This window comes from Mycteria americana, chromosome 18 (genome assembly GCF_035582795.1).
Source record: "Mycteria americana isolate JAX WOST 10 ecotype Jacksonville Zoo and Gardens chromosome 18, USCA_MyAme_1.0, whole genome shotgun sequence".
Classification (NCBI taxonomy): Eukaryota; Metazoa; Chordata; class Aves; order Ciconiiformes; family Ciconiidae; genus Mycteria; species Mycteria americana.
In genome coordinates, this window is record NC_134382.1 from 9004097 (window position 1) to 9017496 (window position 13400).

At 36.5% G+C, this 13400-nt stretch overlaps 1 protein-coding gene across 2 annotated transcripts in view; it reads right to left on the reverse strand.

Moving 5' to 3' along the window:
- Positions 1-2438: 2438 nt before the first annotated feature.
- GNB1 (G protein subunit beta 1) overlaps positions 2439-13400 on the reverse strand; it is a 45689-nt gene continuing 34727 nt past the window's right edge. Inside the window, exons 8-13 of one of the 2 annotated variants that reach the window (XM_075520513.1) lie at positions 12098-12260; positions 9335-9401; positions 7585-7786; positions 6982-7198; positions 3997-4108; positions 2439-3597 (exon numbers count right to left, since the gene is read on the reverse strand). In XM_075520513.1, coding sequence (XP_075376628.1) covers positions 4002-4108; positions 6982-7198; positions 7585-7786; positions 9335-9401; positions 12098-12260 — 756 coding nt within the window. In that variant the 3' untranslated portion in view covers positions 2439-3597; positions 3997-4001. Of the gene's footprint in view, positions 3601-3996; positions 4109-6981; positions 7199-7584; positions 7787-9334; positions 9402-12097; positions 12261-13400 lie in introns of both variants that reach the window. The other variant, XM_075520512.1, reaches the window with a different exon arrangement.

The window sequence follows — 13400 nt, forward strand, 5'->3', positions numbered from 1 at the left end:
GCCACTAAGACCAAGCAGAGACAAACAGTCCTCACATATTATTGTTCTCCGTTTACGAAACCTTGCTCTAGAAATTTGCCAGCAGCTAGGTGAAGCTGCTCTTTTGGAACCACATCCCAGAATTATCTTTAAGTCAGCATCTTTTCAGAGCCTACAGGAGGAGCTACGACATTACTATGACTGCTATAGGTAAGATTACATAAGCCATTTTGATTTGGGTACCGATCCAAGCCCACCCTAAAATCAAAGGCATTCAGAACTCGGACTCGGCCCAAAGTCAAAGACATAAGAGTTCGGTACTTCTCACTTTGCCTACCCATTTTTCTTCAGTTACAGGTCTCTGAATAACTAAGCATACGAAGACAGACATTTAAATAATATAGTTTAAAGCTGCATATTTAACAGAAGCACTGTCTGTAATAAGAGGCATTTGCAACTGTTTGCATTTCAAATAAATCGCACTACACATTAGCCTCTTGACACAAGAAGTTACTACCTTGGCAGGTACTTTATTGCCAGCAAAGGCATTATCAGCATGGGCCGGAAGCAGTAATTTAACATATGGATAGAGATTAAGGAAAGACAGACAGATTATGTCTGCATTGATTTTATTATAGACTAGACAAAGTCACATATGAAACATCCGTTGGAATAAAAATATACCACGTGAGTGGAAAAAACAGCTATACCATTTGGAATTGGAAAAGACTAAATTTGAATTCCCAAATTTAAGCATTTCCAGCCATGAGCTACTTACCAGTATTCTGCAGTCCAAAAACCCAAAGCTCACAGTTAACAGCTGCTAGTTAAGTAATGCCACCATCATATTTTCCATACTCACAGCTTTTAAAAACTTCTCCGTTGAGGCTGAGAATTTCCATGTTTGGTATGAAACCAAGCCATGGCACTGGAATTTCTCTTGGTTGATGTGAAATGAGGGAAAAATCCACTTTTGTTTAGGTCAGAACAAGAGAAGAGATTTTACCCACTAAAAATACAAAACAAAACCCTCAAGTGGATCAATACCAAGTTGTTAAACCAATTGCCTTTGAACACCTCTTGTTTCAGGAATTTGCTTCTGTGGGTATCAAATCCATTTATTTTTCTTCTAGATATAATTCTGCCTTGTGGAGACTTTGTTCTTACTAAGCATTAAAATGACAGCTACTTACCCTTCTCAATACCTACAGTAAGGACAGCTAACAATGACAACAGAGCTTTTTTGGCCAGATCCTCAAATGGCAATAACACAAGATGTTCCACTCAATTCTTTTCCTATTAAAGGACACAAAAGTTTTAAAAGAAGTTACTAAATATTTTGCTCTGATTTCCCGCTTCAGGTGTTACACTTTTATATTCCACAAAGCATTTTTGTGATGCATACCACGAGAATCATACTAGCTACTTTCATTTGGTGTTTGAGCTAAGAGAGCTACCAGCAGTTTTTTATTAAGCTCTCGAGTAGCTCTAGCAATCAAACCACGAAATGTCCATCTTAACTAGTTAAGAACAGAGGAAGCAAAATGCCTGCAGCCACTAAGCTTCACATACTTGCCATTCAGCATTAGCGTATATTGCACATTTACACATACATTTTCAGTGACCACTGATGACACTTTCCAATAACAAAAATCATAAGGGTTTTCTTTCATCTCGCAAATCTGTTTTTAGCTTTAAAATGAAACCCACATCCCTTCACATGAATACACACTTTCTAACACACTGCATATTCTGCCCAATTAACCATTAAAAATCCAAGCCATGTTAAAATACTGAACAATTTGTTTTGGGGCAGCATACACTTCTCTCATATGTTTACTTCATAACTCAAATTCTGCCAGAAGCAGTTTTGTGGGTTGAACAATAAGCTGCAAAACAGGTCAGTCAAAACTCATGTCAAACTGCTTTATTACATCTTAAATAACATTACATTTTAATATAGTATCTATCTTGCATCCAGCTTTCTTGAAGTACACTGACTTTAAAATTAAATACAAAAGGTGAAGAGGGATACAGGGCGTGGAGAAAGCTCTACAGAGTAGTTTCATGAAAGAGAGTAAGAGGGAATTCATCTTTTATGCCAAATCCAGGCCTAACGCACAATTACAGCACATTTTTGTACAGAATGTTGCAGAAAAAACAAAATGGAGAAAAGCTACTACTGCTGCTAGGAAGGAGCATTTCTGGATACAGTGAGAAGATAGGAAAGTTTAACAGAACAATCTGCTGTCCAAACACTGCTGCTTTTAACATTTTATTTGAAAAGAAAGCCAGGAAAACCTGCTCATTACAAAAATGACTCTGATCAGATGCAAAGGACTCATCCTACAAGAGGAACTGGCTGTGAGGAACTGATTTATAAAGAAGATGGTCTAGGTTCCCTCCTCCCACACCCCAGAATCTTTGACAGCGATTGTTTGAACAGGCTGTTTCTTTAAAAAAAAAAAAGTGACTTATCACGCTACTCCAAAACGTGCATAGCTTTGTACTTGAGTTCTTCATAGGTTTATGCACAGAGTAGCAACAATAAATGAATACAGCGACAATGGTTACAGTTTTTAAACAGGTTATTTCTTCAAAGAAAAAACATCTAAGGACTTAGTCCAATATGCACTTTTTAGCATTTCTACAGCATGCGATTCTAAGAGTAAACCCACCCAATATGGCAAACAATCAAAAAAGGTTTTTTTTTTTGTTTAACTTAGAAAGTTCAAGATCATTATTTTCAAAACATTGATTTGTACATCATTTCATACACAAAGAATTGACTCAATACCCAAGTGTAGGATAGGTCTCTTTTGAAAACAGAGATTCCTGGTTGTTGAGACTTATAGGATAGTGTTAGGATATATAAACTGCCCTTTCAAGTGGACAAAACCAAAACAGATTAAAAAAATCAGTGTGGTGAAAAAGGCGGGGGCAGGAGGGACCAAGGATTGCATTTGTTATCCATAAAAGGTGAAAGGATTCTTTAAACAAGCATTCATTACCTTTTACAGCATGTGCTTGGTTACCTTACTGCTTAACATTATCCTATATATGCCAAGTTTTGTGCAACAATTATCTGTGATACTAGAAAATAAAATAAAAAAAATTAGGGACTAAATTTACAACGTTAACAACCCCCAGATGCTCTGGGCTAGGACTCCCTTGTTTTGCTCAATTAAATACATAAAGAAATGTATTTAAAAAGGAAACTTGAAAAAAAATCCTGCTACAAACATGACTTTAAAATTTGCAAGTGTGTGAGATAAAGTCCTTAACTTCAACTTGGAAACTACAGTGAAAGCTAACTGTTTCACAATTATGCTCAAGTTTATTCTCTCGTCATGCTTTTATGATAGTGTTTCATTTTTAACTTCTCAAGACAAAAAAAAATGGTCCCAAAAGGAATGCACAATTTCATTTTGCTTACAACACAGAAATTCTTCTTGGAAAGGTAATTGTGCTCTTCATTTCAGCAACAGGAGACGGAAAAGATCTTGCCCTTTGAAGTTGGGGAGGATGGGGGTCCAAGTTAGTATGGTTGGATTGGATATGCTATCATTTTTAATTTTCAAACGTTGGAAACTTCTTCCAGTCATGGAGTCCGCCGCTCTTCTGACACACAGAAAGATTTATTAAGAGTTGCACTTTGATAAACTATAATCAAGTTTCAAGCTTTGCTCTCACTACCCACTGAACGCATTTAGCCATTATCTCACCATTTTCAAGAACGCCATTTATTTACCAACCCAGATTCAAAAGACCGTACAGTCATCCCTACCAGGAAAATAAAATATGCCAAAAATAGTTCATCACAAAAATGTCATTGCATACATTAAACAAACAGCCTTCTAAAACAAACAAACAAATAGATTTTTTTTTTTTTCCCCTCAGTGACTTCCCTAATCTGAACTATAAGCTTGCAGCATCAGTAAACCAGCACTATTTGGACCTGGAGAAAAAGCATTCTGAATACCAAACAAGGACAGCCTTAACTAATTGGATACTTACCTACTTCAGTTCCAGATCTTGAGGAAGCTGTCCCATGATCCTGTTGCCACTGCCATGCCATCATCAGTCACACCTAAGCAACTGACACGGTTATCATGACCAGCAAGGACACCTATAAATAAGAACATGTAATAAACATACTACATTACTTTGATGATTTCACATTTCAGTTCAAGTAACACTGAGGCACACATGTCTGGATTAGTCAACCTATACATTCAAAAATCCTGAACAAACATGGTTGCAACTTTTAAATGCTTTTGGTTTTATAAGCACAAACTTAGCTATAACTGGGCGGGTTCGCAAGGGGTAATTCAGTAAATGCATTACTCCAAAATTTTCCTTGTATATTCCCCACATTATGACCTTTACTAGTTTCTCGTGAGTTGTGAAATCACAGCCCCCAAAATTCTGCTGACAGTGCCATAGCAATAAATATAGTATAACCATGCATTGCATATCTCTTAGTATTTCCTCTCCATAGTGACAAAGATCAGTTAGATTTTACAAAATTTTTTAATGTGTAAAAATCAGAAGTTAAGCTGAATTATGTTATGAACATTTTTCATCTAGTTTTATCTTACTATGGTTACAAGCACTTATAAGACTTAAACTCCTACATACAATCTATTTGTCAATATAGAGATCTGCTACAATTCAATTATAGTACCATTAAAAAAGAATTGAGACATTAAACAGAAAAATTAAGGGAGCTAACCCTTAATTTAACAGTTTCAAGGAGGTAAAAAGAAAACCTAGTGATGTTCAAGCTCTTTCCAGTCCACAGCACTGAGCTAAGATATTCTTGATAGAATTAAAATTAATCTTTCTAGATAGATTACACTGCTCATAGGACTCTCCTCATTCATATTTTGGGCTTTCCCCCTCCATTTACTATTCTCCAATACAGAACATGAATTAAGTCAGTTTTAGTTCTTACACAAACTAGTACGTTTAAAAATTAATATTTTAAACTGTTATTTCAGTGTGAAAATGACTACTTCATACACAAGAATTCTTGATGTTTGAAGTAACATTTCTGATATACTTTATAAAAGCAGTAATGCTGTGTGAGTAACACCATTAATCTCCAGATCCTATTAAATCCATACAAGTGCCTAAGCCTCAGCACAGAATTGCGCAGTTCTGCAGCAGAAGCCAAATAGTAAGTGTTAAAGCGGATGATACAATCTTCAGAAATTCACAGAATCACAGAATCGTATAGGTTGGAAAAGACCTTTAAGATCATCGAGTCCAACCGTAAACCTAACACTACCAAGCCCACCACTACACCATGTCCCTAAGCACCTCATCCAAACGTCCTTTAAATACCTCCAGGGATGGCAAATTCAGTGCAATACAGAAGCCAGCTGCCAGAGCTAACAAAAGTACCTAGGAGTTACCTAGAATTTACTGTGGAAATAGCATTAATAAAATCAAACTCAGTCTACCATCAACGTTAGTAAGTGCTGCAATTTGGTAAAACAAAGAGAGCATCCAGAAGTCTTACACAATTTGAACTGAATACATAACCACAAAGGTGTTTAATATAGAATCAGGCACGATAGAAGTGTCAAATCTGCTCAGCAATCTTAAGTCTCAGAACATTGCAATAAGCAGAATACTTGATAAAGTAATTGTTTAAATCAATTCTAGAACTTGCCAATCAAGAACCACACTTCATGAGTACATGGACCCAGATCAGTATAAAAAATTGTTTCTCATTTCTACAGGTAAGCAAGATCATCACCTCCTTCTATTCTTTTTCCTAATGGAGGTCTTTCAAAGAAAAAATACAGGAAAACCCACATAATTGTTTTTACAGTACTTAAATACAGCCAATTGTAAACTAACCTAGACATTAATCAAGAGAAATTTCTCAGTTTATCTCCATACAGGCTTATATACACATTTATGATCTCAATAATCAAAGTACAAGAATCTCAAGTTGCAAATCTCAACACACAGACAAGGCTGATTCATAAAATGCATTTCAGTACTGAAATAATTGTGTTTGGCACCATTAACTTGCAAACAGAACCAAATGCTATTTTACAATATGTGAACTGAGTGTCCACAGTTTCAAACTCTCAGCACTAATAAAAACTATCACGAATTTTGGAAGAAACAGAGAATAAAGTCTGAGTGGTAAAACAAAGTTGCTAGAGACAGAAATTAACAAACCCAATGGAAACTGGTTTGGTATAGTTCAGGATTATGTGTTTGTTTATATCTTTTCCACCTGCAGCGTATCCTCCCCTCAAAGCAATGAGTCAATTTGCACCAAATAATGTACTTGCAACTAATCCTTTCAACTGCATGTGGAAGAATATTCTGCTTAGCTGGTGTTTTTTGTTTGCTTTTAAAACCCACCTAGGATAATTTTAAAAGCCTAGACCACTTCCTTTGTTAACAGAGTAGGTCCTTGTTCTTATCCCCTGTTCTGATGAGAATAAGAAAACATTTGTGGCCTAATTTATACCTTTTCTCCTTTTTTCTAATAGTTTTCATTTTAGAGAACTGAAGTTAAATTATCTTAATCTTTGGAGCATAAATTTCATATTCATTTCCTCAAAAGATAATCTCCACAGTGTTCGTTGTTTTGCTGGTTGTCTCTACAGCTACTGCTACAAATATCAGAAAAAAAATATTTTATATAAATGGCAACATTAATGTTGAATTGCTTTGAACAGTTCATACATAAACAATGCCATGAAGTCTAAAAAGAAATAGCCCTCCACCCCCAAAACCTCATTTTCAATGGCAGTCTTCCTGTTCTCAAGCATCCATTGTTCCCTTCTATCCTTTAGAAGTATTCCAATTTATTTGTTAACATCATTAAGCTACTTCATCATTGGTCATCCAAAACTAGGTTATCACAGAGTTTTAAAGAGACAGGGAATGCTAACAGGTCTGCGCATATGACAACTCACACATTCAGTATGTCACACTGCGTTTATAACATTTAAAACCAAAAACGTTTACCTGCTCTATCAGCTTTCAGTGTGTCCCAGACATTGCAGTTGAAGTCATCATAACCAGCTAGGAGGAGACGTCCGCTCTTGGAAAATGCTACAGAGGTGATGCCACAGATGATGTTATCGTGTGAATAAACCATAAGTTCCTGATCAGCCCGAAGATCAAAAAGCCTGCACGTAGCATCATCCGAGCCCGTGGCAAACGCATTGCCATTTGGGAAGAACTTTAATGTGGGGGGAAGGAAAAAAAAGACACATTATTTCAGACTTGATTCCTCTATCTCATTGAATATACCATTTTGTATAGACCAAGTGGAAAAAGAAAGCAGCAAAGAAGAGTATGCTCCTCTCCACTACTGGGATATGGGCAAAACCAGTGAAGTAATTAAGAGCATGTGAAGAAACACTATTTTAACAGCCATTGTTTCCATTTACCACACTGGATTTGAAGTTGTACAAATTTCAGGTACTTCCCCCAGCTATAAAAACTATTAATTAAAGAAAATATGCTATAATACTACATCATACAGTACATGCTTAGGAGCTGAGACCAGAGAAATATAAAAATATAAATTTAAATCCCATGTCCTCTGTTCAAGTTAATACATACACAGATGGCATTGATGTCCGACTCATGGCCAGTGAAGGTTTGCCGACACATTCCTTCTCTAACATCCCACAGTTTGGCAGAGGCATCACAGGCACCAGAAACAAAACACCGGGCATCGGGAGCAAGAGACAAACTCATGACATCTCCAGTGTGCCCAGTAAATGTAGTTGTCTGCTGACCAGTTTCTATGTCCCAGAGAGCGCTTGAAAGAATAATTAAAAAGGCAAAAATCAACACATTTTGCTCCATTAGAAGGTCTAGACAGCAATTCTTGTCTAAACCTGTTTGTTTATATCACTGCTAAAAAGTAAAACTCCATAAAGTATTAACAAAAAATATACTGAGAGTAGAAAAAACAAGCGTTCTTTGTTGAACTATTTGGCTATGTTACAGGGTAATTGTGTATAGAATATTTTAAAAGCCATCTTCAATTTTAAAATATTGGGGGTTCTAAATTGAAAAAACAGTGCAAAAACAACCCTAATGACTAACACTTGTGGCTGTTTATACACAAAGTTCTTGTGACATGCCAATGACTCTTGTCCAGTACCACTACAAGGTTGATTTAAAGCTGCAGTGGTAGGGCTACAGCAAAAGCTGAGTCAGCATTCCTCATTTTTAAAAACTCACTGAGGATGGGTCAGTTTGTGAATTATGTCTGTCATCTTAAAGCTGCACCACTTTCCCCAAGACAGCAAAATCACTACTACAGTGATAATCAAAGAGTATAAGAGGACGAAAGGAGACTATCGCCTCCCTAACAAGAGGCCTAAACATTTAAGGAAGATGAAGGATTTTTAATTTCTGTAATTTCTCAGTTAACCAGACCCATCAGTGGCAGATTTGCACTAGGCAAATAAGAGATGACTGTACTTTGATACCATACTTTGAAGCTTGGCTGAACTGAAGTGATGTCAAGGACAAACTGTTATCCAGACAACCGTAGAGTTACTACAGTAACTCCTGAAGCAGCTGTATTCTCTTATAAAGAGCATAATTTTAACAAATCCTGTTTGTTTTTTTTTTTTAAAAAAACCAACAACACATATTTAGAAACATTTTTGTATAAAAACCAAACATATATATTCAATAGCTACTCAGAATCAGTGGACTAACAGATGGGCATTCAAAGAGATTGACACTGTATAGGAGAGGTATTTATTGGACAACCTTTGCTATAAGAACTACTGCTTGGGAGAGCTGTAATGCTTTTAAGAATTACATATAATAGAAAACTATGAAAAAAGATTGAGGTCTTTTTTCATTCAGAAGCTAGTATTTATTAAGACATACACCTACATTCTCCTCAAAAAACCCATCTGCTGTCACTGTAGAATATTTTCTAGGAGCTCTTCTGAATAGCAACATAAACTAAATTCTGTATTAGAAAAATCCAAATGTGACTAAGTAATAAATACTGAATACTAAACAACTTTGAAAAAAGTCATTAGTCTAATACACTTATTTCTGAAAGCCAAATAGTTACAATAAAAAAAATTTCCCATTTCCTCTTAACACAGAGAATTAGGTCAGGCTCTTCAGAACATGGGCATAACTAAACAGCCAAAGCTAACAAACTTGAAAGACCAAGTTTTCCATTACTAGTAAAAACGTGACATATGAACAGTAATTCATCACATTTAGTCTTCTGGATGACTATTAGGTTTATGAAGCATAAAGTGTCCTTCAGTAATAGCGTATAGCTGTGAAAAGTCATTACTAACAATCACGTCAAAATTTTACTGCTTACCAAGTGGTGTCACCAGAGCTGGTAACGATTTGATTATCATCCAAGAAACGACAGCATGACAAGTATCCTGAAAACAAAATAAAAAGTTGATGAATAAGACCAGAGACTACTCTTCACATTGCATACTGGCTTGCTTATATGTTGCTTCCTCCTCTCCTGAAGAGGAAGCAAGAGCTACTATATAAGCCTCAAATACAACACAGACAATTTCTATATGGGAATCTCCAACGTTTTGGAGAAAACGTATTTTGGCTCTTTACAGACCATGACCAATTCAATCACTACACTAGCACAGTGATACACTGGTATCACAGCAAGTCGACCTAAACAAAGATGTCTATAACACAGAAGAAGAAACACTTAAGCAGCTAGACACTGTTTTGGAAATACCTTACCAATTCTTCTTTTGGTAGAGAGTGGGGAGAGGAGGAGGAGGCGGAAGAGAAAGAGGCAGTAGTGAGGCAAAAGTGTGGAATCCACTGGCCAAGCTGGAGAGAAGTATAGGTAACCCTGCACTGTACACGCTAAACTTTCTAAGAAAGTGGATCTGTATGTCACTGCATCCAGGAGCAACAAATGCTTATGACCGCAACCATATCATTACAGCTATTGACAAAAAATAAACTACATTCTTGGTTGGTAGGAAGAACAGAGCATATACATTGGATGTTTCCCAACAGTGGCATCAAAGAATTTCATCTGAATGCTCTGAAGCATCTTTGTACTGAAGTACCACATGCCAAACTATCAGCGTAACAATTCTGATCACAAAAATTAGTCTGTCCTGCCAGCCACCTCTATTTCACAAAGCACAAACATCATCTGAAAATCCAAACTACAGCAAAACATGAAAACCTGTAAACATCAGCTTCCAGCTATAGGCTTTGTTCAATTCTGCAACAGAAAAGCAGCTCATTGAAACTGTTCCTTCGAGAAGATTCCACACAAACTGGTCAGGTCTCAAATGTACTCCTTTGATGTCCCTTGCATTTCAGCAAAATTCTGCTTCTCATGCAATGTAAAAATCCATGTTTTCCCAGCTATACAGTTTATAATCATGAAGACCATTAAGCAGCTAGAACATCACAGAAATAAAACTCTTGTTATTGCTAACATGTTTTTCAGTATTTTGATACACACATGGCCACATACTGAAAGCCAAAGCTCCCTATATCCAAACATCATTCCAATTTTCCCTGCGTCCCGGAAGGGCAGGAGGGAGAAGAGTAACTTCTTCTCCTAAATCACTTTACTGGTCACATCACAACCACTATCTGAAGGTCAAATCAACACTGCATTCTCACTCACTTAACTACACCCAGAGGGTACACAATTCCTCTAAATTACATAAATCATGCTTTGTAAGAAAAACAGCTGAAAGAAAATTAGATAGCATTAAGCATACTTTAATTCACATTTAACTTTTTCTGTATAAAAATTCATTAATGTATAATTATTTATTTCTGAGCAACCTTATTCTCCTTCAGTGAACAGTCTTTATACCATTTTCTTTACTCTGTATAGTTAGAGGCCTGATCAGGCAGAAAACCAGCAAGACACAGAGCTCACTTGACATTTTCTCTAAAGAACTGCTAGAGGTTTTCTCTGGAGACAAGCTGACAGCCTCTAGAGCAATCTACCTTTGTTCTGCTGTGGTTTGGATTACACTTTTTGTAGAAACAAAGAGACCATAAAGGTGACATGCAGCTTCAGAGCCGCAGCTTTAGGAGAAATGCCTAATTACAGTACATTCCCTTTCGCAGATTGTTGGAGGTAATACTGATTCCACAAGAATGCGGAAGACTACTGATGTGTGTGCCGGGCTCAGTACTACACTAGTGCTTTACAAGATACCAGAGTGCCTACTAAATAGCCAGTGTTTTAATTTTCAATGGAGTTCAAGAAACCACCCACCCAGCTTTCCTCTGAAAAATTTCCAATCCCATTCACAAAATTATAAAAATACAATCTGTCTATTATCAGACAATATACAAAAGCAGTTCACATTTTCCAGGTTACTACTGCTTATAAAGGTGCTCATCTCAGTTAACTGTACATTCTTTAGGAAGCAAGAACATCTTCAGCCTCTGAATTTGCTTTTAAAGGTACTTTGTGATGCTGAGTCTCTTGGTTTGTTCAGAAAGAAAAACTTTCAACTCATCCCCCACACTTGAAACACTAGCTTTTAAGCACCATGAGGGACTTTCTTGCTTCAAAAACTCTAACACCTGTGTTTCTACAATCCTTCTTACCTAAGATGATGAATTTTGCTTCATCTGTCACTAAGAGAACTTTGCAGCTACATTTTACATCCTAAATCACCAGGCAAAGCCTACAAGTCTACCTATCTCTTCTCATCAATCACAAGACAGTCCACCTTAGAAACAGAAACTGAAGGCAAAAATTAAGCTACTGTATTTTGGGGAGAAGGGAGAGAAGGAGAAACAGGAGAGGAAGCAATGAGAACTCAAACCTCTGCAACTAAAGAATAGCTCCATCAGAAGGCAGCTGTCTTACTTATGAAAAGTTAACACACATTCATTACACTTCTTTTGTTCAAAGAGTATCATCCTTAAAAAAAGTTTAAAAAGGAGGGAGAAAAAGCCATTTAAAAACAGGCAGCATGAAGCTAAGGTCCCACACCCAAGAAACAGAGGTGCGCAATGAAGTATATCTTTAACTAGGAAATATTTTAAATATTTAAAAAAAAAAAACCTTCACCATGTGCTTCGGTAACTTAGATCATTCTGAACAGGTACTCACCTGTGTGACCAGCTAGTTCACGGCTGACACGTACATTCCCTTCACGAGTTTTCAAGTTATAAATGGAACAGATGTTATCAAGACCACCACAAGCCACATAATTTCCAGAAGGAGCATATGCACAAGTCATGACCCAAGATGAACGCAGGGGAATAGCATGCACCTGAAACAGATACATTAATGTATTTCATCTGCAAAACAACTGATTCAATAATTTACCATCAGGAAGTTTTTCACCTGTCTCTCAAGGAATACATCATCTTTTTGTCAAAAGGACAAGAAAAGAGTGAAAGAAAGTGTCTTTGGCTGTTTGAGTATCAAACTAGTTTGAGGGTAATTTGCATATACAGCTCATCAGACCAAGTAATGATGTAATTAAAACCTCAGATTTGCCTTTCCTGAATCCACTTTAATCAGCAATTTTGGTAAAAACTAAATTATTTCATTTCAGTGCTCTGATTACTATTGGTTTATTATAGGTTCAGGAAAATATTGACTTCCAAGTACAGTCAGCAAAACTGCCAATTCCAGGCTTAGATGCTATGCTATGAATGAACAAGTACAGAAATCGCTACTTTCACTGTCATTTAAATCCTTCTTTGGGAACCCACTGCAAGCAATCAAGCTTCATATTTAAGTAACTACCCCATGTTTCCTTGTCATTCTGTGCTCAAAGAACTTTACTTAAAAAATTATTGAAGCTAAACCTGTTCTGTCTTGTTAACTCATTGCATTCATCCTTCAAATTTGTTCATAACATCTTTAAGAAAGGGATCATATCCTTATACATATTGTGAGATTTCATGCAATAACAACAATCTTCCTGCATTTCTTAAGTAAACAGTAAAGATTACTGTCTGTCCCTCTGCTGCTACAGTAATCAGTGATCCTGCAGCAATCAGCAGTTAAAAAACAATACCCTGCACTAAAAACACAGCCAGCTCATTTTTAGAAGTCTTCTACCAAGGAACTAATCAGAATATTCACCTTGAGCCATTTTATTTTATCATTAGGAAAAGATCATATTTATGGCACCTGTGTTACTTCCAATGTGTGCTGCAACTGCCAAAAGAACATCTGCAGACTGTCATTCAAGTATTTTTGCATTAAGCGCTTCCGGGTGTTACCTAGTCAAATTTAATACTGTTTCAACACCAAGCTGTTTGCTACCTATAATTCCAGAGGGTTTGTGGTTTGGTGTTTTGGGGATTTTTGTTTGTTTGGGGTTTTTTTACTTCTTTTGGGGCAGGGTGGTGGCAGTCTTTTTGTTTTGTTTTGTTTTTAACTCAATTGCTATTTCACT